Consider the following 21,075-nt stretch of genomic DNA (forward strand, 5'->3'; position numbering starts at 1 on the left):
GGCCTCTTTTCCCCTGGAGGACACGTGCCTCCTCGGCCCTTGTGCTGTGTCCCCTCATGGGCCCTCAGCAGGGCTGCCAGATGTACCAAACAAATAACCTCTTTACTGTTAGGTATGTCCCATGCTGTGTTGGGAAGGTGCTTGTACTAAAATTTTTTGCTGTCGGGCATCTGAAATTCAAATCTACGTGGGCATCCTGCCTTGGTTCTGGAGACCCTACCAGGGATCTGAACAGGCCCTTGCTGTGATCACATCCCTTCCATAGCTCCCACTGTCCCCAAAGCTTCGGAGGTTGGCACTCTAACAAGGGGGCCATGGGGGACACAATGAAGCAATACTCAGGGTTGCTGAACACCTGAGCTGCAAAATCCTGGAAGGCACCCCGACTTTCCGTGGAAGGGCAAACTGGGCCCCACAGATCACTCACTCTCTGGTCCAGGCCAACACTGGGCTGGACTGTGCTTCCCAAGGTTCATTGTGGACAGAGGGAAGGAAGGGAGGGAGAAGGGTGGGTCAGAGTCTCACCTTCCACTGGTGTGCCGTGTGACCCTCGGCCTCAGTTTCCCCTCTCTAGGCTCTAGGGTCCCCACATACTAAAATCAGGATTGACATCGGGGATAAAGTGCCAGGAGGGTGGGTCTGGAGCCTCAGAGGCCTGGCTCCAATCCCAGCTCTGCCCCTTCCAGGCTGTGTGACTCTGGGCAAGTGGCTTGCCCTCTCTGGGCTTCAACTTTCTGCCACTGCAAAAGGCAGCAGTGTGAGGGGGAGCTGATCTCTGCCTTGCAGGGCTATGAGGAGGGTAGGTGCCTGATACAGTAAAAACAGAAGGCCCCACCGCCCTGACGGGCCCCTCCCTTGTGACACACTGGCTCAGTACCAGGCAACCCTGCCCGCCAGCCAAGGACTCAAGCCAGAAAGCTTCTAGAAGCATCCTTCTTGCTGTCTGTCAGCAAGCCATTACCTCCCGCAGCCATTCCCCAGGCAAGTTCTGCTGGCCCTTCCTCTGAAACCCACCCGGGCTCTGAGCATGACTCACTCCACCCCTGCTGTACCCTGGTCACCCTCCTCACCTCCCACCCAGTGGCCACACAGTATTTCCCCTGTTCCCCTGCTTGTCCCCCCCACCCCCCATCTGTCCTCCCCGAAACAGCTTAACAGCTGGCTGAGCCTCACACACAATCCGATCAAGTTCTTTCTCCACTAAAACCCTTCAGCGACTCCCCTGCACACGGATTAAAGTCCAGTTCCACGCCTCGCCTGCAGGGGGCTGGGGCTGCTCCTAGCCTCCGCCCCTCACACCCCCTCCCTGCACAGGCCACAGCAGCCCTCAGACGGCTCCGGGGCCTCGAGCGGGCACGTGCCTTCCTGCCAGGATCCGTCCCCACTGCTGCCAGGGCCCAGCACTGCCTTCTGGTCCCCTCTCGGCTTCCTGTGACCTGAAATGACCTCACTACGTGCAAGGTGCCATTCTGAGTCCGTGGCTCTTCTTAGCGAGGTTCTGAGCCAGAGATCCTGCCCCCAGGGCACGTTTGGGGGTGCACAGAGACATGTCTGGGTTGTCACAACCGGGGAGGGGGTGCTACTGGCATCCAGTGGATAGAGCCCAGAGAGGCTGTCCAACATCCTCCAGTGCACGGGACAGCCCCACACTGGACCAAGGCTGAGCTGGTGTGGCGGCTGGGGGTGCAGTGGAGAGGAGGCCATGATTTGGGTTTATACCTCCAGGTACAATGACTGTGCTTGGAGCACCTCCAGGGTGCTTGGACTGAGTCCAGGTGACAGGGGAGGAAACCGAGGCACAGAGAGGTCAAGTGACTTGCCCAGCAGGGCACAGCCAGGTGGGCGGTCTGAGCCGTGCACACTGTGTGTGTGTGTGGTGGGGGGGACCTGGGGGAGGGGCGCTGCCCGCTGACACCCTCCCCCGCCCACCCCAGGACTACGGCGCTGCCCTTCGGGGCCTGTGTGAGGATGCCCTGGAAGGCCTGCTCCTCCTGCTGCTCTTCTCCCTCCTGTCCGCGGGGGCCCTAGCCACCGCCTTGTGCAGCCTGCCCCGCGCCTGGGCCCTCTTCCCGCCCAGGTCAGGAGGGGAGGGGGCGTGGTCCCGGGAGTGGTGGTGGGGTGACCACCCCTGGGCCGCGGCTGGTGTTGGGGGTCAGCCTCCTCATGGAGCCCCCATCCTGCCTCTCTGCCACTCAGTGACGACTATGATGACACAGATGACGACGACCCTTTCAACCCTCAGGTAGTGGACCCGCTGGTCTGGGGGAGGGGCTGGGGGCCTGCACCACGGCGCCAGACCCCCCTCCGTGCCCTGTCCCCAATCTCCCTGCAGGAATCCAAGCGCTTTGTGCAGTGGCAGTCATCCATCTGAGCCCCTCCTCCACGCCGGACTGGAGCCCGTGACCCCCACCCCGGTGAGCTTCCAGAGAGCGACACCCCGGTTCCTGGAGCTGCCGCTGCTCTCCTGTCCCTCACTCTGGGGACCAGGGCGGCCTTGCCGTCTGCATCGGGCCCCTGTGTCTGCCTCTCCCTGCGGTTCCTTCCCTGGCGGCCGGAGAAGATCCCACTGACCCAGCCTGACCGGGCTCTCACCACTAACAGCACCTCTACTATACGCCCCTACCGAGGGGGCAGGCCGGGGCCTGGGGCTGGCAGGCAGGGATGGCCAGCTAGCCCCGCACCCTTCACCCTTGGCCACCAGGCCCATCCTTGCAGGGACACAAGTGCCCGGCCCCTGCCATGCCCCAGGGGGCTTAGGGCTGTGACCTCCACTTGCGGCACTAACTTGGGAATGGGTTGATTTGAAATAAAAGGGAAAACTTTATTTTACAAGCAGCTGGGTCCTTATTTCTCTCCTCCCTGATCTGGCCTCCCAGCTGGGGCCCAGGGACCCCCCTCACGGCAGGGCAGCCGGAGGCTGCCGGGCACTTCTGTTTCTGTCCAGGCTCTGTGGCGGTTCCAGAGGTATTGTTATTTTAAATAGTAATAATGACGATAACAACTTTTTTGCCTGATTCTAAAAGCAGGACCCAGGTCCTGACCCAGACATCCCTGGAATGGACCAGACCACCCAGAAATAGATCTTAGAGTGTATGTATAGGACAGAAGACAGACGTCAAGTCAGAGTGAAGGGGCTGCTTGCTTTCAAAGATCTGCGAACACGGTGGCCCCCCACCCGGAAGAAAACATTCTACATAAAGACAGGTGAAAATCTAAATGTAGACAAGGGAAGGGGCAGAAATATTTCAAAGAGTAAGTAGGAGATTTTGTATCTGGTATACCTTGGTTGGAAGGGGAGGATTTTCAGCAAGATCCTCTAAAGCTAGAAAGGAAAAGGTAATTTATTTGACAAACTGTGGAACTAAAAAAAAAAAAAAAACAAAAAAACAAAAAACAAACAAACCATAAAGCCAAGAGGCAAATTAGTAGTCTAGGGAAAAGTCATTTTAATACATATGGCAAAGAAATGTGTTATTATTACTACATAAATCTGCAAAGCTTCCATAGACTAAGAAAAAGACAACTTGACTTGAAAATAAGCAACTAAAATGAACATCCCAACACCGGTGAACAGACAAAAAGATGTTCAAACCCTAATAATTAGGAAGTGTGATTTGCAAACAAGCAGGATCGGTTTTCCAGCCCGCGTTAGCGACGCTAACACGGAGTCAGCGCGAAGATTCCCTGATGGCAGGGCTGTGGAGGTGCGGGCACTCAACCCGCGGCTCCTGACACTGGGAATCGCCATCCAGTGACAACAGTCTGCTCACGGGTGGTCAAATCAAAACAGTGGAGACCCTCTGACCAGGCAGGCCTGCTTTGGGGGTTCACTTCACAGAAGGAGAGCAGAGGCATTTAAATCTAGGGACGTATGTTAAGGGTTGTCTGCTGCAACAAAACTTTGGCTTCTGGCTAAATTCGGAGCTGAAGGCCACAGAAAGAGGGCGAATCCAATAAATAACCGTATGGCAGGGCTCTCCGGAACACAACAGCCCTTGGCTGGGTTCGGGACTTTAGGGAAGGCCTAGGAAAGGAGAGAACGGAGCTGGGTGTGACAGGCGGTGGCAGCACAGAGGACAAATGTGCAGGCTGTGATTAAGGGCCTTGCCTGCTGCTTACTTACCATCAGATGGCTGTGGTCAGTCACTTGACCTGTTGGGGCTCAGCTGCCTCACCCATCATAGCGGGGGACATATGACAGGTCCCCAGGCCCTCCTCTGCGATTCCAAAATTCAAAGCTCTCCCGGACCACAAGTCTCCCTGAACTCCCTTAACTCACCGGGCGGCAAAAACAGACTAGTCCCCCTGCCTGTGTGAATGTTCATCTCTACCCTCCAGAAACACTGATGGGGTTACTTCCAAACGCCGTGCAGGGTAGTGAGGGTACCAGGCACTGTGTGGGATACAGATCACGTTGCCTCTCGAAACCATGAAAAATCCTTAAAGCTCAAAACACATACCCGAGGGTCTCAGGTCAGGGCCTGTTGGCCCAGAGTGCCAGGTGTCAGACAGCGCAGGGTCTGCCTTAGGCGACCAGTCTTGCTAATAGTTTCCATCTTGTGCACTGCAAGGAATGTTCAAGGAAGCTTTCAGGGTGGACTGGCCTGAAGCTGGGAAGCAGAAACTGACCGCAACTTCCAGTGAAGGGGCTTTGGGGGCCCTAAGTGTTGACTCACTCTCTCCTCTTGACTGCAGCTGAGCTGGCTGACCCTGGGGCCTGCCCACAGCTCCTCAGGCTGCTTTGACCTCAAACACTGCCCTCTGGTGACCGTGAGTCCTTGCCTGCAAGCTGAAACACCCCCTGATGGGTTGCAGATTCCAAAAGTAGCCTGAGATTCAGGCCGCCTGATTTTCTGCCAACACGGGAGCTTTAACCAAAAAAGAAGGACATTTCGTCTAACCTTTACGAAAGATAAATATACTTTTATTTTAAAAATCACACACAGAAGGACTTTCACTTCCAACCAAGAGGGAGGAACAGGGACTAGGTTTTCTTTCCTTCCTGAAACAACCAAAAGGCCAGACAAAATCTGTAAAACAACAGGGCTCAAGACCGAGCATCAGGCAAAGGAGAGTGATCCCTGACGTGGAAAACACCCAGGTGAGCCCTGAAATCACCACAGCCCATGGTCACCAGAGTCTGACCACAGAACAGCAAAGGGGGACTGAGACAGAACACCTCCCAAAGGCCCCACCTAAAACTGCTCTAAAAAAGCCTGTTAAAAAAAGAAAAATCTCACACCAGAAGAAGGCCACAAAAGGGGACAAAGGAAACAAAGATGGGACAAATAGAAGCCCCATAGCAAGACGACAGGTATAAAGGCAAGCATACCAATAATCTTGCTAAAAGCGTTGTTATAAACACTTCTTTTAAAAGGCAGAGATTGTTCACTTGGGTAAAAAAGACCCAACTATAAGCTATGTACAAGAAACCTATCGGCAGAAAGAAAGAAAAAGAAAGGAAGGAAGAAACCCACCTTAAACATACCCGTTAAAAGTAAAGGGATGCTAGGGGCGCCTGGTGGCTCAGTCAGTTAAGTGTCTGACTCTTGATTTCGGCTCAAGTCACAATCTCACAGTTCGTGTCATCAAGCCCGGCAAGGGGCTCTGCGCTGACAACTCAGGGTCTGCTTGGGATTCTCTCTCTCCCTCTATCTGCCCCTCCTTCCCTACAAGTATGCACGCTCTCACTCTTGCTCTCAAAAGTAAAAAGAGCAAAGGGATGCTAAAGGCAATGGGGTACTCTAGATTAGACCCTAGCACATAAAGAACACATTAGTGGAAAAAGTAAAAATCAAATCAAGCTGCAGTTTAGTTAACAGTAACGTGCCAATGTTGGTTTCTTGGTTTAGCAAATATACTACAATAATGCGAGATAACAGCATTAAGGGAAAACGGGTGTAGGATACACAGAACTCTGAATTATCTTTGCAACTTTTTGTACACCCAAAATTAACCTAAAACAAAGTTATCTTTTTAAAGAGAGAAGACAGAAAAAGATCAACTGTGCTAATTAAAATGATACGCAGTCATCAACAGAAAAGTTCCTAATAGTAAAACACGGGAAGGAAACGGCTTCTGAAATAATTATTCTATTGCCTACTATGCGTACATTGAGCGGTCCCTGAGCCGGACTGGATCGTGCCACCGGTCAGGATCCAGGATGGAAACAAAGGGCACCCTGCTACCTGCCAGGTCCACATTTCCCAGCGCGGCACCACTGCCCTTCCAGGGTGTGCCACCTGCCCACCTGTACAGACCCATCAGCTTAGTCCAGGACCCCGCACGCGTTTACTCCGCCGCGGCCACCTGCTCCCCCCGTGCTTCCGCGGTGGTCCCCAGGCCTTTCCCGTCGCCCGCCTCCGTGCGTTTGCAGGCGTTCTCGGCCGGGGACGCCTGGCAGTTTCATGCAGTAGGGAAGCTCCCTTTCCCGGAGGCTGTTCTCACCCCCTTTCTTCGACTTCACCATTCTCTGCCCCGGGCTTCCACAGCTGTACGGCAGGTAGTCTCACAACGCACCTCACGCTACTCTGTGTCTGGAAACAACGGCGGCTACCACTCACTGAGCCAAGACCCGGTTGCGTGTGCCGGCACAACGCCGGCCGACCCCGCCGGGCGTGTCCCCTCGGGGCCACCGTCCCCACCCTAGTCTTCCGGCTTGCCTTAAACGCCCACGCGTCCTTGCGCAAGCGGGGGGCGGGCTCAAGTCAAGCTCGAGGCGCCCATTGGCTGTGCTGTGTCGAGGGAGGTGGGGCGAGGCCTCCGTGTGACGTCAGGACGCTGCGGTCAGAACGTCGAAGCCCAAGGAAGACAAGAACCAGCCGGGTCGCGAGCAGTTCTGCGGCCGTGTCGCTGTCGCCTTGGGCCGCTGCTGACGATTCTAGGGGACAAACTGCTGAGGTGGGTGTGGGGAGCGGTGGGCGGTCGGGCGGGGACGGCGTTTCCTTCCGGCCCTCCACCCAGCGGGTCCTGAGGCCTAGGTCGGCCGTCGCACCAACGGACGCCGCGCGCGAGCGACGACAGGGTGTGGCGGGCCCGGGAGGCCACTGCGCTTGCGCACCCTGGCGCTTGCGCGGTCGGCCTCGGCTCCCCGCCCCCGCCCTCGGAATTTCTGGGCCCCGAGCGCCCCCCTCCCTCAATCCCCATTGACCGCGTTGTTCCACCGGGAGGATGGCGTTGCCCCGGGCGACGCGCGGTCTCGGCACCTTCTTCCCCCCCCCCCCCCGGAGACGCGGTGCGCACGCGCGGCACGGCCGGGGCAGTGGCTCTGGAGCCGGTCGCCGGGATCTCGACGGGCTCTTTCTTCACCTGACGCCTTAGCCCCCTCCGGGCCTGCGGGATGGCCAGGTGCCCCTCGTGGCCGGTGCCGGCCAGACCAGCCCAGGACCCTCCGAGCCTCCGTCCCCCACCCCAGGCCTTACTCCCACCCTCCTTTCTGTCTCGGGCCTCCCTCATTCGCTGTGCCCGCTCACTGTCCCCACTCATCACCTCCTGCCCCTCCCCCCGCCCCCCAATCTCTTTCCTCTTTCAGATTTTTCTTAGGGTTTCTTCCAACTCCAGATTGCTGTTCCTGTTCCCTCCCTTCTTGTGGGACTGTGGGGTTCTCCAGCGGAGACTCGCCTTTGAACCCCCTGTACTTCTTAGCCCCTCGAGTTTTGCCCCCAAGGCACCCCCTTCACTTTCTTGCAGTCTTTTCTACTCCAGTCTTAGTTTCCTGAAGACGTTCTGGACGTTTTCAGGCATCTCCAAAGCTTTCTCTCCAGACCGCAACAGGGGATCGCGTCTTCTGGCCGCTGTTAGGAACCGCTTATATAGGCTTGTCCTCCGACCTTGGGGACTTCTCTGACTTCAGGCTCCCTGAGAGCTTTCTGAGACGTTCCTTCATTTTAGCGCCCCCCCTCCCACCCCCCCACCATCGTGGGCATCCTCCACTTCTCCCTGTTTCTTGGAGTAACTTACAGAAGCCCCCTTTCTCTCAGATATTTTTTTTTTCCATCTGTTCTCTGGAGTTCTCTCTAGGTTCCCATAGATGCTTCCCTGTTTGCAGCCTGAAGAGTTATGTAGACTTTGTTTTTCCAAGCATCCTTTTTCTTCTGCTGCTTCTCAGAAGCTGTCTTCCTCTCTGGATTTCTTTTCAGCCCTTACCCGAGGCCCCCCACCCCGCCCGCTGGACCTTTCTTCCGTCTCAGGGTTTCCCTCGAATCATCCCTTTTCCCATGTGGGTTTTAGGCACTCCTCTTTCCCTTTGGGAAATTTCTTCAGACTTCCCTGTTTTCAAATCCTTCATTTTCCAGCCAGAACACTGCAGGGTGGTGGAGATCTTCCCCTCACACAGAAGCCCTTTGATTCCACACCCAGAATTCTCTCCTAACTTCTCAGACGCTCCTTTTGTGCCGGGCTCCTTGTGAGCCCGGCTCTTCCAGTCCCCAACTTTGTGACTTGTTTCTTGCGTCTTCACAAGTCTCTCTAACTCCTCTTTTTCTCATAGACGGTGAAAAAGCAGTCTGGCTCCTGAGGTCCACCCCTTATGCCCCAAGGTCCAGATGGCGGCCAACGTGGGTGATCAACGTAGCACGGATTGGTTAGTGTGGCTGGAGGGGCGGAGGCCAGAGGGGAGGGCGAGAGGAAGCAAGAGCCAGTGTTGTCCTCAGGGACGGCATCGCACACAGTGTGGTGGAGTGGGGATGAGGGCCTCTTCTGGCCACCAGGGTCAGGGAAGCATTGGGTTGCAGGGTGGAGAGGGTCGGGTCTTCACCTCTCTGAGCACTGTTTTAAATTCACAGTACAGTGCTTATTTCGTAAAACTGCAAGAATTCATTCAGTGAGCTGTGATTAAGGGGCAGACTCCGACGCCTCAAATACTTGTGTGTTTCTGCTAATACCTGGTCTTTTCCAAAACAGCGTGATCATGACTTGATGGCTGGGGAGGTGTCAGCCAGAACTGACCAATGAAACATTTAGGCCTACTAGGCACCAGATGCTATGTTAACTTCTGTGGGTACTGGTAATCTTTTTGTCTGATTTGTAAGAACTGCTGTGTGGTAGGCATCTGTAGCGCCTTGGTTCTCTAATCTATCTCTCACAGAAAGGTGTGACGCAGAAACTAGGTGTCAGCGTATTACGATGAAAGTATATTCTGGATTAAAAAAAATCTTGGCTCCAGTAGGTGGTGCGAGGGAGATCTAGGACTCAAGCCCGGGTATGTGCCTGCCTCCACCTTGCCCACCGTGCACAGGGAAAAGAGAGACGACCAGTGTCCTTTCTCTTGCAGGTCCTCTCAGTACAGCATGGTGGCCGGGGCAGGCAGAGAGAATGGCATGGAGACTCCTATGCATGAGAACCCGGAGTGGGAGAAGGCCCGCCAGGCTCTGGCCAGCATCAGCAAAGCAGGAGCTGCCGGCAGCTCCACCAAGGCCAGCAGCAACGGGCCCGTGGCCAGCGCACAAGTGAGGAGGCACACAGTGCCTGGGTAGCCTGTGGGGGGGTTGCTAGGGGAGGGACACGCTTGGTATTCTCTGGTATCACGAGGACAGGGTGCCCCGAAGATGTCCTGGGATCCTTCAGGTGAGGGGGGCAAAGTGTGCTCTGCTTGGAGAGCTTAGGGCACCTCACGGTCCTCGTCCCAGGGGATCCAGCCTGAAGAGGGGAATGTGTCCGGGATCTCCGAGGTGACCCACGATCATTGGCAGGGGCCATGGCTCTCTGGAGAGAGGCGGACCCAGTGTCGCTCCTTCGCTCTTAACCGCTGTCGTCCGGGCTCCTTTTGGGGGGCCGCAGGGCCTGTGGGCTCTTGCTGCCGATGCTCATGGCGTGTGTCCCTCTCCCCAGTACGTGTCACAGGCAGAAGCCTCGGCTCTGCAGCAGCAGCAGTACTACCAGTGGTACCAGCAGTATAACTACGCCTACCCTTACAGCTACTACTACCCCATGGTGAGTGCCCGGCCCGGCGGGGCAGGTGCCGCGCTGGGGTGCGGGAGAGGTGTCGGGACGGGGGCCAGGGCCAGGGCCAGCCGGCGGCCCGAAGACAGCAACGACAAATTCTGGAAAATCTTGCGCTGGCGCGTTGCCCACAAGATCAAGTTCAGGGTGCCTCCCGGGACCTGCCTCCCCTGCTTCTGGCCACTTCCGTCCCCACGCTTATTCCACCGCTGCGCAGAGACCTCCTAGGTCTTTCACGCTCGACTTGCACCTGTGCTCTGTTTTAGCTCTCTTCCCACGTTCCCGTGCCTGTCTGCGTCCTCGCCTTGCTGAGGGCTGCCCAGGTCGTGCCTCACAGAGCCCCGTCCTCTGGCAGACTTGAGTAGTTAGAGCAGTTCCACCCACCCCTGACCCACGTCTTCCCTGGGCCTTTTTTTCTTTCATGGTGCTTACTGCTGGACACGCTACGTATTTGCCTATGATGACTGCACCTGTTTTGAGCGCGGGCTTCATTAGAGCATGGTTTTTTATTTATTTACTCTCTTGGGGGGGCTCTGTTGTGCTTAGAAAAGTTGGTGCTCAGTAAATATTTTCTATAATGGAATGGGATCGATCGAGGTTCCCATTTTATTTTAGTTTTTTTTTTTTTTTTTAAATTTTTTTTTTTTTCAACACTTATTTATTTTTGGGACAGAGAGAGACAGAGCATGAACGGGGGAGGGGCAGAGAGAGAGGGAGACACAGAATTGGAAACAGGCTCCAGGCTCTGAGCCATCAGCCCAGAGCCTGACGCGGGGCTCGAACTCACGGACCGCGAGATCGTGACCTGTCTGAAGTCGGATGCTTAACCGACTGCGCCACCCAGGCGGCCCTATTTTAGTTTTCTTTAAGAGAATTGGGTGCATTTATGCAGCGGAAAGGAAGAAATAGAAAGGGGAAGTGGGGCATCACAGATTGCCTGTGGCTTCCCAGCGGGCAGGATGACAGGGACGGCACCGTGCCTGCGCTGACCCTTCTTTCCGTGCCTTTGCAGAGCATGTACCAGAGCTACGGCTCCCCCTCCCAGTACGGCGTGGCCAGCTCCTATGGCTCCGCCACCCCCCAGCAGCCATCGGCACCCCAGCACCAGGGGACTCTGAACCAGGTAATGCCCGTACCCGGCTCCTCGGAATGTTGTAGAAGGGGAGTACAGTTTTTCTGAGCGGGCGAGCAGTGGGCACACCTGCATCATTTAAGCCACCCGCCCCCTGCCTTCTCTCCTGCTGGGCAACTCCTCATCTGATAACGAGGAGGGCAAAGTGTAGCTTTTGAAAGGGAGGGTCTAGGGCTTGGGCACGGCCTGGGGCCTGGGGCCGGGTGCTGGGGCGGTGGCGGGAGCAGTGTGCAGCGTGGCGGCCCGTCTTCCCGATTTCCATCCAGCGCGTGCACACATACCTGCACAGCCACATCCGCAGTCTGGCCTTGGCGTTTAGCGTGCGGTGGGGAGTGTGGAGCTGGTGCCGGGGAGGTGTGTGGGCCTGGCCCAGAACCCCAGCTCCCCCTCCGGTGGTGTCGTCACGAGCCACGTGATACCTCTGCATCTCTGCCAGTCCTGTCGTTTCCTCACAGAGCTCCCATGAGTGTGTGTAATCACTTCTGTGCTTTGACTGGCACGCGGGATATGCTCAGACAGGAACCACCGGGTGATGCGCTGTTGGGCCAGTGCTCACATGGCGGTGGGCTGCAGGGTTTAATGCCTACTGCTGCCATTCAACAGCTGGGGGCCAGAGGAGAGCAGCTCCGGGTCTGAGCCTGAGCCTTGTCAGCTGTCTGCGGGCTCGGGACAGCAAGGTGCGGGAGGGTCGTGGCACAGGGTTGAGGGCTGAGTGGTGCTGTGATCGTGCAGGGCAGTGTGAGGGCCGGCACAGAGGCCTCTGCTCCCACCCTCAGTGCCTGCTTCCTCCGCCAGCCCCCAGTCCCCGGCATGGAAGAAAGCATGTCCTACCAGGCACCCCCTCAGCAGCTGCCGGCAGCCCAGCCCCCTCAGCCCTCCAACACCCCGCACGGGGCCCATACGCTGAACAGCGGCCCCCAGCCTGGAACAGCCCCTGCCACACAGCACAGCCAGGCAGGGCCCGCCTCCGGCCAGGCCTATGGGCCACACACCTACTCTGAGCCTGCCAAGCCCAAGAAGGGCCAACAGCCGTGGAACCGGATGAAGCGTAAGTCGGCGGTAGACTTTGGAGAGGAGAGCCCGCGGGGTCCAGAAGTAGGCGTGGGGTGCGTGGTGTGCTGGTCCGTCCTGGGCTGTTGGGCACCCCCAGGCTTTGGGTGCAGGTGACCCGGAGCTGGGCGCCTCCCGTTCCTGGGGCTGGGGTGGTCTGAGGTGGGCCGGGGTGAGGCCTAACTCCGCTTTCGTGGTCCCCACAGCAGCCCCTGGGACTGGCGGTCTCAAGTTCAACATTCAGAAACGGCCCTTTGCCGTCACCAGCCAGAGCTTCAGCTCCACCTCAGAGGGTCAGCACGGCAGCTTCGGCCCCCAGCCGAACCCGGAAAAAGCCCAGAACCACCGGTGAGGGCCGCCTCCTCGCTGCTGTCCCCGCTCCCTCGCCTCCGGTCCGCCGGTGCGCTCTGCACCCAGACTCCCGTCGGCTCCTCCAGAAATGGGGTGGGGTCCTCCTTCCCTCTTGGCTGCCATGAGCGGGAAATGGGAGGGGAGAGAAGGCACTTGAACCGTGTCTGGCACGTGTCAGCTCTGCAAGCGGCGGTGATGACGGAGTCTGTCGCGCTGTGGGGTGCTGCCCGGCTGAGCCCCACGTGTGCCCCTTCCCAGGGGGAGCCTGTCCGGGAAGCCCGACGATTGGCCGCAGGACATGAAGGAGTATGTGGAGCGCTGCTTCACTGCCTGCGAGTCGGAGGAGGACAAGGACCGGACCGAGAAGCTGCTCAAGGAGCTGCTGCAGGCCCGGCTGCAGGACGGCTCCGCCTACACCATCGACTGGAGCCGGGAGCCCCTGCCCGGGTTAGTCCGGGCAGGGGGTGCGGCTAAGGGCGGTTCTGGGTGCCGGAGCGGAGACCCGCAGACCCGGGTCCCCGGAGCCCTGAGAATGAGCCGGGAGGTCGGACCCCGGGGTGGAAGGCCAGGAGGGGAGAGCTGAGGCGCAGGCGCTGCCTGGGGATGAGATCCTGGGTGGGAGGGAGGTCCTGCGGGCTCCCGGGCGCCTGGTGCTCAGCAGCGGGGAGCACTCTCTAGACAGAGGAAGCCTGGGGTTTGCCTCCTGGTTTGGCAGTGTGTTAGCTGAGTCGCCTGGGTAAGTTCCTTTCCCGCCTGAGGCGGTGTGTCCCTGGGGTGGCCGGCGGATGCTGGGGACGGTGGGGGCACTGGGTTGGTGATGCCCTGCCCTGCTATATCCTCAGGCTGACCCGGGAGCCTGTGGCTGAGAGTCCCAAGAAGAAGCGGTGGGAGGCCCCTAGCAGCCTACATCCTCCCAGGGGGGCAGGCTCAGCGACAAGGGGCGGGGGTGCCCAGTCCCAGCGAGGGACACCGGGGGCTGGGGGTGCTGGCCGAGCCCGGGGCGGCAGCTTCGCCAAGTTTGGCAACCGCAATGTCTTCATGAAGGACAACAGCTCCTCCTCCAGCACGGACTCGCGCTCCCGTTCCTCCTCCCGGTCCCCCACCCGCCACTTCCGCAGAAGGTGCGAGGACTTGGGGATGGGGGGCGGGGCTCGGGGCTTGGGGGGGGAAGTGGCTGTTTCAGGCCTCACCTTTCTGCTGCTTCTGTGCAGTGACTCCCACTCGGATTCAGACAGCTCTTACTCGGGGAATGAGTGTCACCCTGTGGGTCGCCGGAACCCACCCCCTAAGGGCCGAGGAGGTCGGGGGGCCCACATGGATCGAGGCCGAGGCAGGGCACAGCGTGGGAAGAGGTGAGACTTGGGTCAGGTGGCGGGGGTGGGGGGAGGGGGGGTGCGGCGCCAAGATCCAGGTTCCTGGGAGGAAGAGGGCTGTGTTCTTGGGGAGTATCGGGCGAGGCGGCCGGTGACCTTGGCCGCGTTCACCCGTGGCCTCTCTCCCAGGCACGACCTGGCTCCCTCCAAGCGCAGCCGGAAAAAGATGGCTGCGCTGGAGTGCGAGGACCCTGAGCGTGAGCTGAAGAAGCAGAGGCGGGCTGCCCGCTTCCAGCACGGACACTCCCGCCGCCTGCGCCTCGAGCCCCTGGTGCTGCACATGGGCAGCCTGGATAGCAGCGGCGCGGACCCCGACTGGCAGGAGCTACAGATCGTGGGCACCTGCCCTGACGTCACCAAGCACTACCTGCGCCTCACCTGTGCTCCCGACCCGTCCACTGTGCGCCCTGTGGCAGTAAGTGCCCGGGAGGGGCAGGTCCCCCTGCGGGGCCACCGCCGGCACAGGAGGCTGTGGAAGGCGGCAGGAGCCTGTGGCTGCGCAGGGACGTGCTCCGGAGCCTGGGTCCCGGTCACGTGGCCTCCTCGGGAGACCTCGGCTCCGAGCAGCCGTCTCCCGTTGAGGAGGCAGGGGGAGGGAAGCCGCCTCCCCAGGCCAGCGCTTTGGGAGACGGGTGATCGTGCCGCTGTGCTCTCTGCTGGGCAGCGGCAGCGTGGCTGACCCTGTGCCCAGGGTACACGCTGATGCGGGCAGCTGGGGCTCGGGAGCTGGCACTCTTGCCGAGTGTTTTGGGTTCCTTATGAAGTTGGTGGCAAGATGCTAAGTGGCTTTGATGTTGCACTTTTTTTTTTTATACACGGAGTTTAAGAAATTGTAATGGGTGGGGCGCCTGGGTGGCTCAGTCGGTTGAGCGTCTGAATTTGGCTTGGGTCATGATCTCGCGGTTTGTGAGTCCAAGCCCCGCATCAGGCTCTGGTGCTGACAGCCTGGAGCCTGCTCTGGGTTCTGTGTCCCCCTTTCTCTCCATCCCACCCCTGCTTGTGCTTTGTCTCTCTCTGTCTTTCAAAAATGAATAAACGTTAAAAAAAAAAAAAAAAAAAAAAAGAAGTAACGGGTGTTATAGCCTCGCTCACCTTGCTAAAAGCACACTGAGCCTTAATTTGGATCCCTTCCCAGGTTTTGAAAAAGTCACTGTGCATGGTCAAGTCCCACTGGAAAGAGAAACAGGACTACGCCTTTGCCTGCGAGCAGATGAAGTCAATTCGGCAGGACCTGACGGTGAGGGGGGTGCTGGGAGGGCCTTGCCGTGGTGAGTCCTGGCCTGCCCTGGCCTCACCGCTCCCCCCCTGCTGTTTCAGGTGCAAGGCGTGCGGACAGAGTTCACGGTGGAGGTGTATGAGACGCACGCCCGCATCGCCTTGGAGAAGGTGAGTGGGGTGCCAGGGCCCTCTCGGGCTCTTTGGGGCTCCCCGTCCTGGTCTCACTCTTTCTCGTTCTCCGCGCGCGGGGCTCCAGGGCGATCACGAGGAGTTCAACCAGTGCCAGACGCAGCTCAAGTCGCTGTACGCCGAGAACCTACCCGGCAACGTGGGCGAGTTCACCGCCTACCGGGTCCTCTACTACATCTTCACCAAGAACTCAGGAGGTGGGAGGCGCCGCCCGCAGGTCGGGCTGGCCCCAGGCCCCCGGGGTTGGGTGCTGCTGACCCCGTTTGTCTCGGGCCGCAGACATCACCACGGAGCTGGCGTACCTGACTCGGGAACTGAAGGCAGACCCTTGCGTGGCCCACGCCTTGGCACTGAGGGCAGCCTGGGCTCTGGGCAACTACCACCGCTTCTTCCGGCTCTACTCTCACGCACCCTGCATGTCCGGGTACCTGGTGGACAAGTTTGCAGACCGGGAGCGCAGAGCTGCCCTCAAGGCGATGATCAAAACGTATGTGAAGCTGGGTTCTCTCCCTGCCCCCGCTTCTCTGCCGGCCCCGCCGCCGTCCACCCCTTCTCCCCTCTGCCCTCCGCACCCTCCTGGGCTCCTATCCCCGGGCCTGTGGTCCTCTCTGCCCGTCTCTTCTTTCCACATATGCTCTGCTTCCTAGTCCCTCCTGCTTCCCTTCACTCAGTTCGCCCTCTGCGTCTCCTGTGTCCCCCACTCTGTCTCGCTGCTCCAGGGCGCCCTCTGCACCCCTCTGAGTCTCTGTTTCTCCCGCTCACGTCACCCCGGACCCTGGTTTGCCTTCTTGCTCTGGGCTCTTGGTTTCCTTCCTCCGAGGTCTCTGTTCACCTTTGAAGGCTCTCCCGTCACTGAGCTCCCGCTCGGTAGAGACAGACTAGGAAGGACGGCCCTGCTCTTGGTAGCCTCTGATCTAATGGGACGAGACCCCGTTTGTTTCTGAGCTCCTTAAAGAGTGCAGAGTGTTTAGGGAGACCCGTGTGATTCGGGGGCAAGCCAGGTCAGGGCGGTTCTCTGTTCAATAGATGTCACTGGTGCCATGTGTGTGCGTGTGCGTGCTTGTGCTGGGGAACCTGTGGTCAGGGCGCGGAGATGCCTCTGGGCGACACGGGGCCAGATCAGGAGACATTTGTTGTTGTCACAACTAGGGGGTGCTCCTGGTGTCTAGTGGGTAGAGCCTCTTGCAGTGCCCAGGATGCCCCATGATGGAGAATTACCCGGCCCCAGTGTCAGTCTTGCCAGGGTTGAAAACCCTTGGTCAGAGATTGGTAGGTCCAAGGGGCCACATCCACTAGGGTAGCCACAGGGATGGTGTGGAGATGAGACACAGTCACCCTGAAATTAGGAGATGCACACATTCCGGGATCCAGTTCGGGTCCAGAAGATTTGAGGCAGAGCAGAGCCAGGGCAGAGGCCACAGAAGGAGAGACAAGGATGTGGGACAGAGACACGGAGGCGGCAGGAAACACAGGACACGGTTGCGTACCCAGGGGTGATGGGGAGGTGGTACGTCTGGAGGCCCCGGGGGCTGCCCCTCCGTCTGCCCTCTGCAGCGGGACAGCCGTTCCCAGGGTGTCATGTGGGCAGGCTGGGCCTGGGAGCAGGGGTCCTGGCCTCTCACTGGCCAGACGCTCTCTCTCACCCCTTCCTTACTCCCCGGCAGACACGTCCCTCCCTCCCAGAGCCTCCAGAACCAAGTCCTGGCAGGGCGTGCGGGAGGCCACCTCAGATGTGGGGAGAAATAGGCCGTCTCGTGCCCCCCGTGGCTATCAAGGGCCACCATGCGGCATGGGCGTGAGGCATCTGTCCTCTCTGCCGCTTGCTCCCTGTGCGATTTGGAGCTCCGGGTTCGTTCGTGTGTGTTTGTAAAGGGTAGGGGTGACATGGTTTCTGGGAGCGAGCTCAGCCAGTTCACAGCCGTTTTCTGGAACGCGCCAAGTCTCTTGTGCGCAACTGCAAGTGACTGTTGCCAGTGTGCAAGGGTGTAGTGGGGGTTGACCCTGTGCCCAGGGTTCCCGAGGCACTTAGACCCAGGCAGGGGGGTTCCCCAGAATAGCTGTCAGACCTGCCACCCGTGCCCATGCCCGTGCCCTCGGGTCACTCCCTCTGCCTGGCCCCTGCCCTTGGGCCAAAGTGGGCCCTCTTCTGAGGGCCTGCTCAGGCCCTTGAGCAGCGGAGGAGCCAGCTGGGCCCTTCCCTCCCATCCCCACTCCTGGGTCCCCCCGTACAGGTAAGTGAGGGTGAAGGGGGGCACAACTGGGGCTGGGGCCACCACCCCTGCCCCGGGCCCCCCCAAGCCCCTGGAGGTGGGGAGGTCGGGCAGGGGTGGTGATGAGAGGTCAGCAGGTGATGTGCCGAGGAAGCCCTTTGGGTGCCCGAAGGGGGGGCGCCCACTCCCTGCTTGTGGGGCCCTCCCCTGCCCGCCGCCCGCCTCATCACATTCTCCTCTTGTCTCCGTAGCTTCCGCCCTGCGCTGCCAGTCTCCTACCTGCAGGCCGAGCTGGCCTTCGAGGGCGAGGCCGCCTGCCGAGCCTTCCTAGAGCCCCTGGGCCTGGCCTACACGGGCCCGGACAACGCCAGCATCGACTGCCGCCTCAGCCTGGCGCAGCTATCAGCCTTCTGAGCACCAGCGCGGATGGGGGCGGGGTGGGGGCAGGGCTGTGGCTCCCCAGCGCCGCCTTTGCCGTTTTGTTTTTGAGCCATGGACTTGGGTTGTAAATTAATTCACGGGGAGCGGGCTCCAGGAAGAGCCGTCATCCCTGACCCCGTTTTCCCACCGGGGAGCCTGTACAGAGATTTTTTTCTACATTTTTATTTTTTGTCTCAGAGGGACGGGACTGGGGGAGGAGGGGGTGGGACAGCGGAGGGCTGGGGGCATGGTCTGTAGGCTGCTCTGTGTCCACCTGCACCTCTACTAATGCTGTCTCAGTGTTTTCTCTCTCTCTCTCTCGAGCTTGTACTCCGGTACCGACCTGGCACCCTGGCCCGTCCCATGCCGGGGGGGGCCGGAAGAAGACAGGCCGCTCCGCCCGTGCCCGCCTGTGGCGGGGGCACCAGCACACCAGCCCGCCTCCTGCCCCCCGCCTGCCTCACCACAGACTCTTGTTGCCCAGCCCTCCGGGGCCTCAGTGTTTGGGGCTAGGGGAGCCGCGTAGAGACTGTGCCCCACCCTCAGCCCCCCACGCCAGAAATGCCGCCGCCAAGCCGCCGCCACGTCCACGCCGCCACTGCACGCTGAGGACTCCGGAGGCCATCATCATCGCGGGACCTCGGCCGGGCCGCCTCGTCTGCAGTTGTATTAAGTTGTCTCCGTGTCCCTCCTCCCTCCACCCCAGTGTTTCTTCTGGTTTTTTTTTCCTTCCCTCCCTCCTCCTCCTGCTCCCCACCCTTCTTTGGTTCAGCACAGGTAAAACGGTTACCCTCCCTCCCTCCCTCCCTGCCTTCATGGATCACCAGCTCACGTCATGTTTCCTTCTCTTTTCTTTTTGTGTGTGTTTATTTAAGTTATTTTTCTTCCTCCCCTTTTTCTTTTTGGCCCTCCCCCCTCTTCTGCCATGTAACTGGAGGATGTGCAATGAGTTTGCAAACAGCTGGACTGTCAGGCTGCTTTTTTTCCAGATGTTCCTCCTCTGCCTCCCCTCCCTTCCCTCTCCCCTCCCTTCTCCTTCCTTCATTCTTTTCCTTGGATCACTGAGCACCATTTGGAAGCTTGAGAGAAACCAAAATTAAAGAGAGAGAGAGAGAGAGAGCACTTTGTCCCTTCCTGCGTGGACTGGGTCTTCTCCTGTTCTTTAGGGTGGAGATCTGCCTCCCCCAGAGGTCTGAGCAGGGGCGGTCACCCCAGGGGCATCTCAGCCAGGGGCTGGTAGGTATCTCCTGCCCTGCCCACGCGGCACAACCAGAGCTTCCCCAGGGGCTGGCTCCCTAGCTCCTGTCCAGGGATGAACTTGGGCTCGGGGAGGCAGACTTGAGAACCTTGGGGCACCTTGGCCAAGGTGAGGTGGGGGTGTAGCCCCCCTAGGGGCTGAACTACTCTGAGCCCCTCCGCCTCTAGCCTCTGTCTCAGCACTTGGGCCATATTTTCCAGGGAGGGGCAGGGAGGGGCACAGAGTACATGGTGCCTCAGGAGAAGCAGGCGCCTAAACCTCACCTGCGGGGGGGCCTGAAGCCCTGGAGCCGAGAGCGCACGTCTCAGTGCACCGAGGGCCGCGGCTACCTCTCCAGGGCCTGCTAGCCTCAGGAGGGCCAGTGTCAGGTGCAGCGCGCCCGCGGGTACCATGAACGCGGCGCACGAGGGCGTGGCTCGGACCAGCTCTTCTTGGGCCCTGGCTACTCTGGCCTGCAGCCCAGGGTCAGTCACCATGAGAGCCACAAAATGCGTGGGGCGGGGCTGGCGAGGCCCCGCGGCCCTGGCCCCAGCGGCCTCTCCGCAGTCCGAGGGCCAGGCCCCAGGACCCCACTCTGCTTCGGTTTCCAGGAAATCTCCCGCGGGCCTTCCCGGGGCAGCCTGGGCCTGCTCCTTCCCGCCCTGTGGCTCCGTGGTCCTGGCTGCGGTGGCTGGACTCCGCCCCACTTCTAGTTCTGTCCAGTGGGGTGCTCTGTGCTCTTCCACTCGGATGTTGGCAGGGGCGGCACCTACGCCGCCGAGCGCATCCTTTTCGCTGTGTGCGTCCTGGGCCCCGTGGGTGTCTTCGCCGACGTGGGCATCCTCGCCATCATACGCGTCCTGGGGCCCGTGGGCATCCTCGCTGTCCCTCGCATCTCGGGCCCCATGGGCATCTTCGCAGACATGGGCATCCTCACCTTCATGCGCGTCCTGGGGCCCATGGGCGTTGTCTTCAGCGACATGGGCATCCTCGCTGTCACGCGTATCCCCAGCCTCAGGGGCGTCTTCGCGGGCACGCGCGTCCTCGCCATCGTGCACATCCTGGGGCCCGTGGGCGTCTTCGCCGACATGGGCATCCTCACCGTCGTGCGCGCCCCCGCTGTCGAGCGCGTCCAGGATGGTGGGCCCGCGGCCGGCCGCCAAGCCCGAGCCGAAGACGTGGTCCGTACGCGAGGCGCGGTCCCACACGAGGCGGCCCCGGAAGCGGAAGTAGCGCACCCGGTGCTGCGGCACAGCCAGCACGCCGGGTCCCAGCGCCGCCAGCGGCTCGTCCCAGCAGAAGGCGCCGAAGGGCTCCTCGCGCACGCCCAGGAAGCGGTCGGCGTAGCCCACAGAGAAGTCGGCCGGGTCGAGGCGCGGGTCCCAGCGGATGCGCTGGATGACGGCCGCGGCCGTGCGCAGCGGCGGTTTTTTGGCGCCGGCCTCGGCCTCGCGGCTAGGCTGTGCCGAGGCCGGCGCTCCGGGGTGGGGCTGGCGGCAGCGGGCGCCGAAGCGGCAGCGGCCCTCCAGGAAGAAGCGGCAGGCCGACGGCGGCGACTCGGGCTCGGCCGCCATGGGGGCGGAGTGCGCCGAGAGCGTCTGCGGGCCGCCGCAGGCCCGGCCGTGACGTCACCCGCCCCCGCCGCCCCGGGAACGGCGCAAGCTCGCTCGCGGAGCCGCCGATCCCGGGCCTGGCGGACCGTTCTCCACGGAGGTGCCCTCAGGCAGTCTGGCCCCCGCCTCCTCCGCGGACCAGCGATTCACGTGTGTGGCCCGCTCCCCGCTCCAAAGGGTTTCACGCTCGGCACCGCCTCCGGGGTGCCGGCCTCCGTCAGTGCCCTCAAGGAACCGGATCCTCCTCCCTCTGCGGCCTCAGCCCAGAAGATGTACCGGTGCGACCCCGCCCCCTCTGGGGCCCCAGGGTGCCCGGCTTCGCCTTCCGCCGCGTCTGCGTGTA

At 60.3% G+C, this 21,075-nt stretch overlaps 3 protein-coding genes and 1 long non-coding RNA gene across 7 annotated transcripts in view; 2 read left to right on the forward strand and 2 right to left on the reverse strand.

Moving 5' to 3' along the window:
- TTYH1 (tweety family member 1) overlaps nucleotides 1–2,832 on the forward strand; it is a 14,549-nt gene extending 11,717 nt beyond the window's left edge. Inside the window, exons 11-13 of one of the 2 annotated variants that reach the window (XM_040457913.1) lie at nucleotides 1,935–2,077; nucleotides 2,197–2,242; nucleotides 2,333–2,832. In XM_040457913.1, the coding sequence (XP_040313847.1) occupies nucleotides 1,935–2,077; nucleotides 2,197–2,242; nucleotides 2,333–2,371 (228 nt within the window). In that variant the 3' untranslated portion in view covers nucleotides 2,372–2,832. The remainder of the gene's footprint in view (nucleotides 1–1,934; nucleotides 2,078–2,196; nucleotides 2,243–2,332) is intronic. The other variant, XM_040457915.1, reaches the window with a different exon arrangement.
- Nucleotides 1–6,777, reverse strand: part of LOC121018859 (uncharacterized) — an 8,933-nt gene extending 2,156 nt beyond the window's left edge. Inside the window, exon 1 of the long non-coding RNA XR_005785342.1 lies at nucleotides 6,448–6,777. This is a non-coding gene — a long non-coding RNA (uncharacterized LOC121018859). The remainder of the gene's footprint in view (nucleotides 1–6,447) is intronic.
- Nucleotides 6,777–18,999, forward strand: LENG8 (leukocyte receptor cluster member 8). Of its 2 annotated transcripts, none has more exons than XM_040457909.1 (16): nucleotides 6,777–6,900; nucleotides 8,489–8,581; nucleotides 9,272–9,446; nucleotides 9,829–9,930; nucleotides 10,952–11,062; nucleotides 11,867–12,119; nucleotides 12,328–12,469; nucleotides 12,731–12,919; nucleotides 13,315–13,593; nucleotides 13,684–13,824; nucleotides 13,975–14,260; nucleotides 14,981–15,082; nucleotides 15,163–15,231; nucleotides 15,320–15,449; nucleotides 15,532–15,739; nucleotides 17,714–18,999. In XM_040457909.1, exons 2-16 carry the CDS (start codon nucleotides 8,544–8,546, stop codon nucleotides 17,874–17,876), a joined length of 2,388 nt encoding a protein of 795 aa, XP_040313843.1. In that variant the 5' UTR covers nucleotides 6,777–6,900; nucleotides 8,489–8,543; the 3' UTR covers nucleotides 17,877–18,999. The 2 variants fall into 2 exon arrangements, with proteins under 2 accessions (XP_040313843.1, XP_040313844.1); XM_040457910.1 differs by lacking the exon at nucleotides 6,777–6,900 and adding an exon at nucleotides 7,265–7,347.
- On the reverse strand, nucleotides 18,789–21,075 carry LENG9 (leukocyte receptor cluster member 9). 2 transcript variants are annotated; one of them, XM_040457912.1, is made up of 2 exons: nucleotides 20,155–21,075; nucleotides 18,789–19,971 (listed from the first exon to the last, which is right to left on the reverse strand). In XM_040457912.1, exons 1-2 carry the CDS (start codon nucleotides 20,691–20,693, stop codon nucleotides 19,089–19,091), a joined length of 1,422 nt encoding a protein of 473 aa, XP_040313846.1. In that variant the 5' UTR covers nucleotides 20,694–21,075; the 3' UTR covers nucleotides 18,789–19,088. The 2 variants fall into 2 exon arrangements, with proteins under 2 accessions (XP_040313846.1, XP_040313845.1); XM_040457911.1 differs by having other exon boundaries at nucleotides 18,789–21,075.

This window comes from Herpailurus yagouaroundi, unplaced genomic scaffold, assembly GCF_014898765.1.
Source record: "Herpailurus yagouaroundi ecotype Mexico unplaced genomic scaffold, PumYag 220, whole genome shotgun sequence".
In the NCBI taxonomy this organism is placed as follows: Eukaryota; Metazoa; Chordata; class Mammalia; order Carnivora; family Felidae; genus Herpailurus; species Herpailurus yagouaroundi.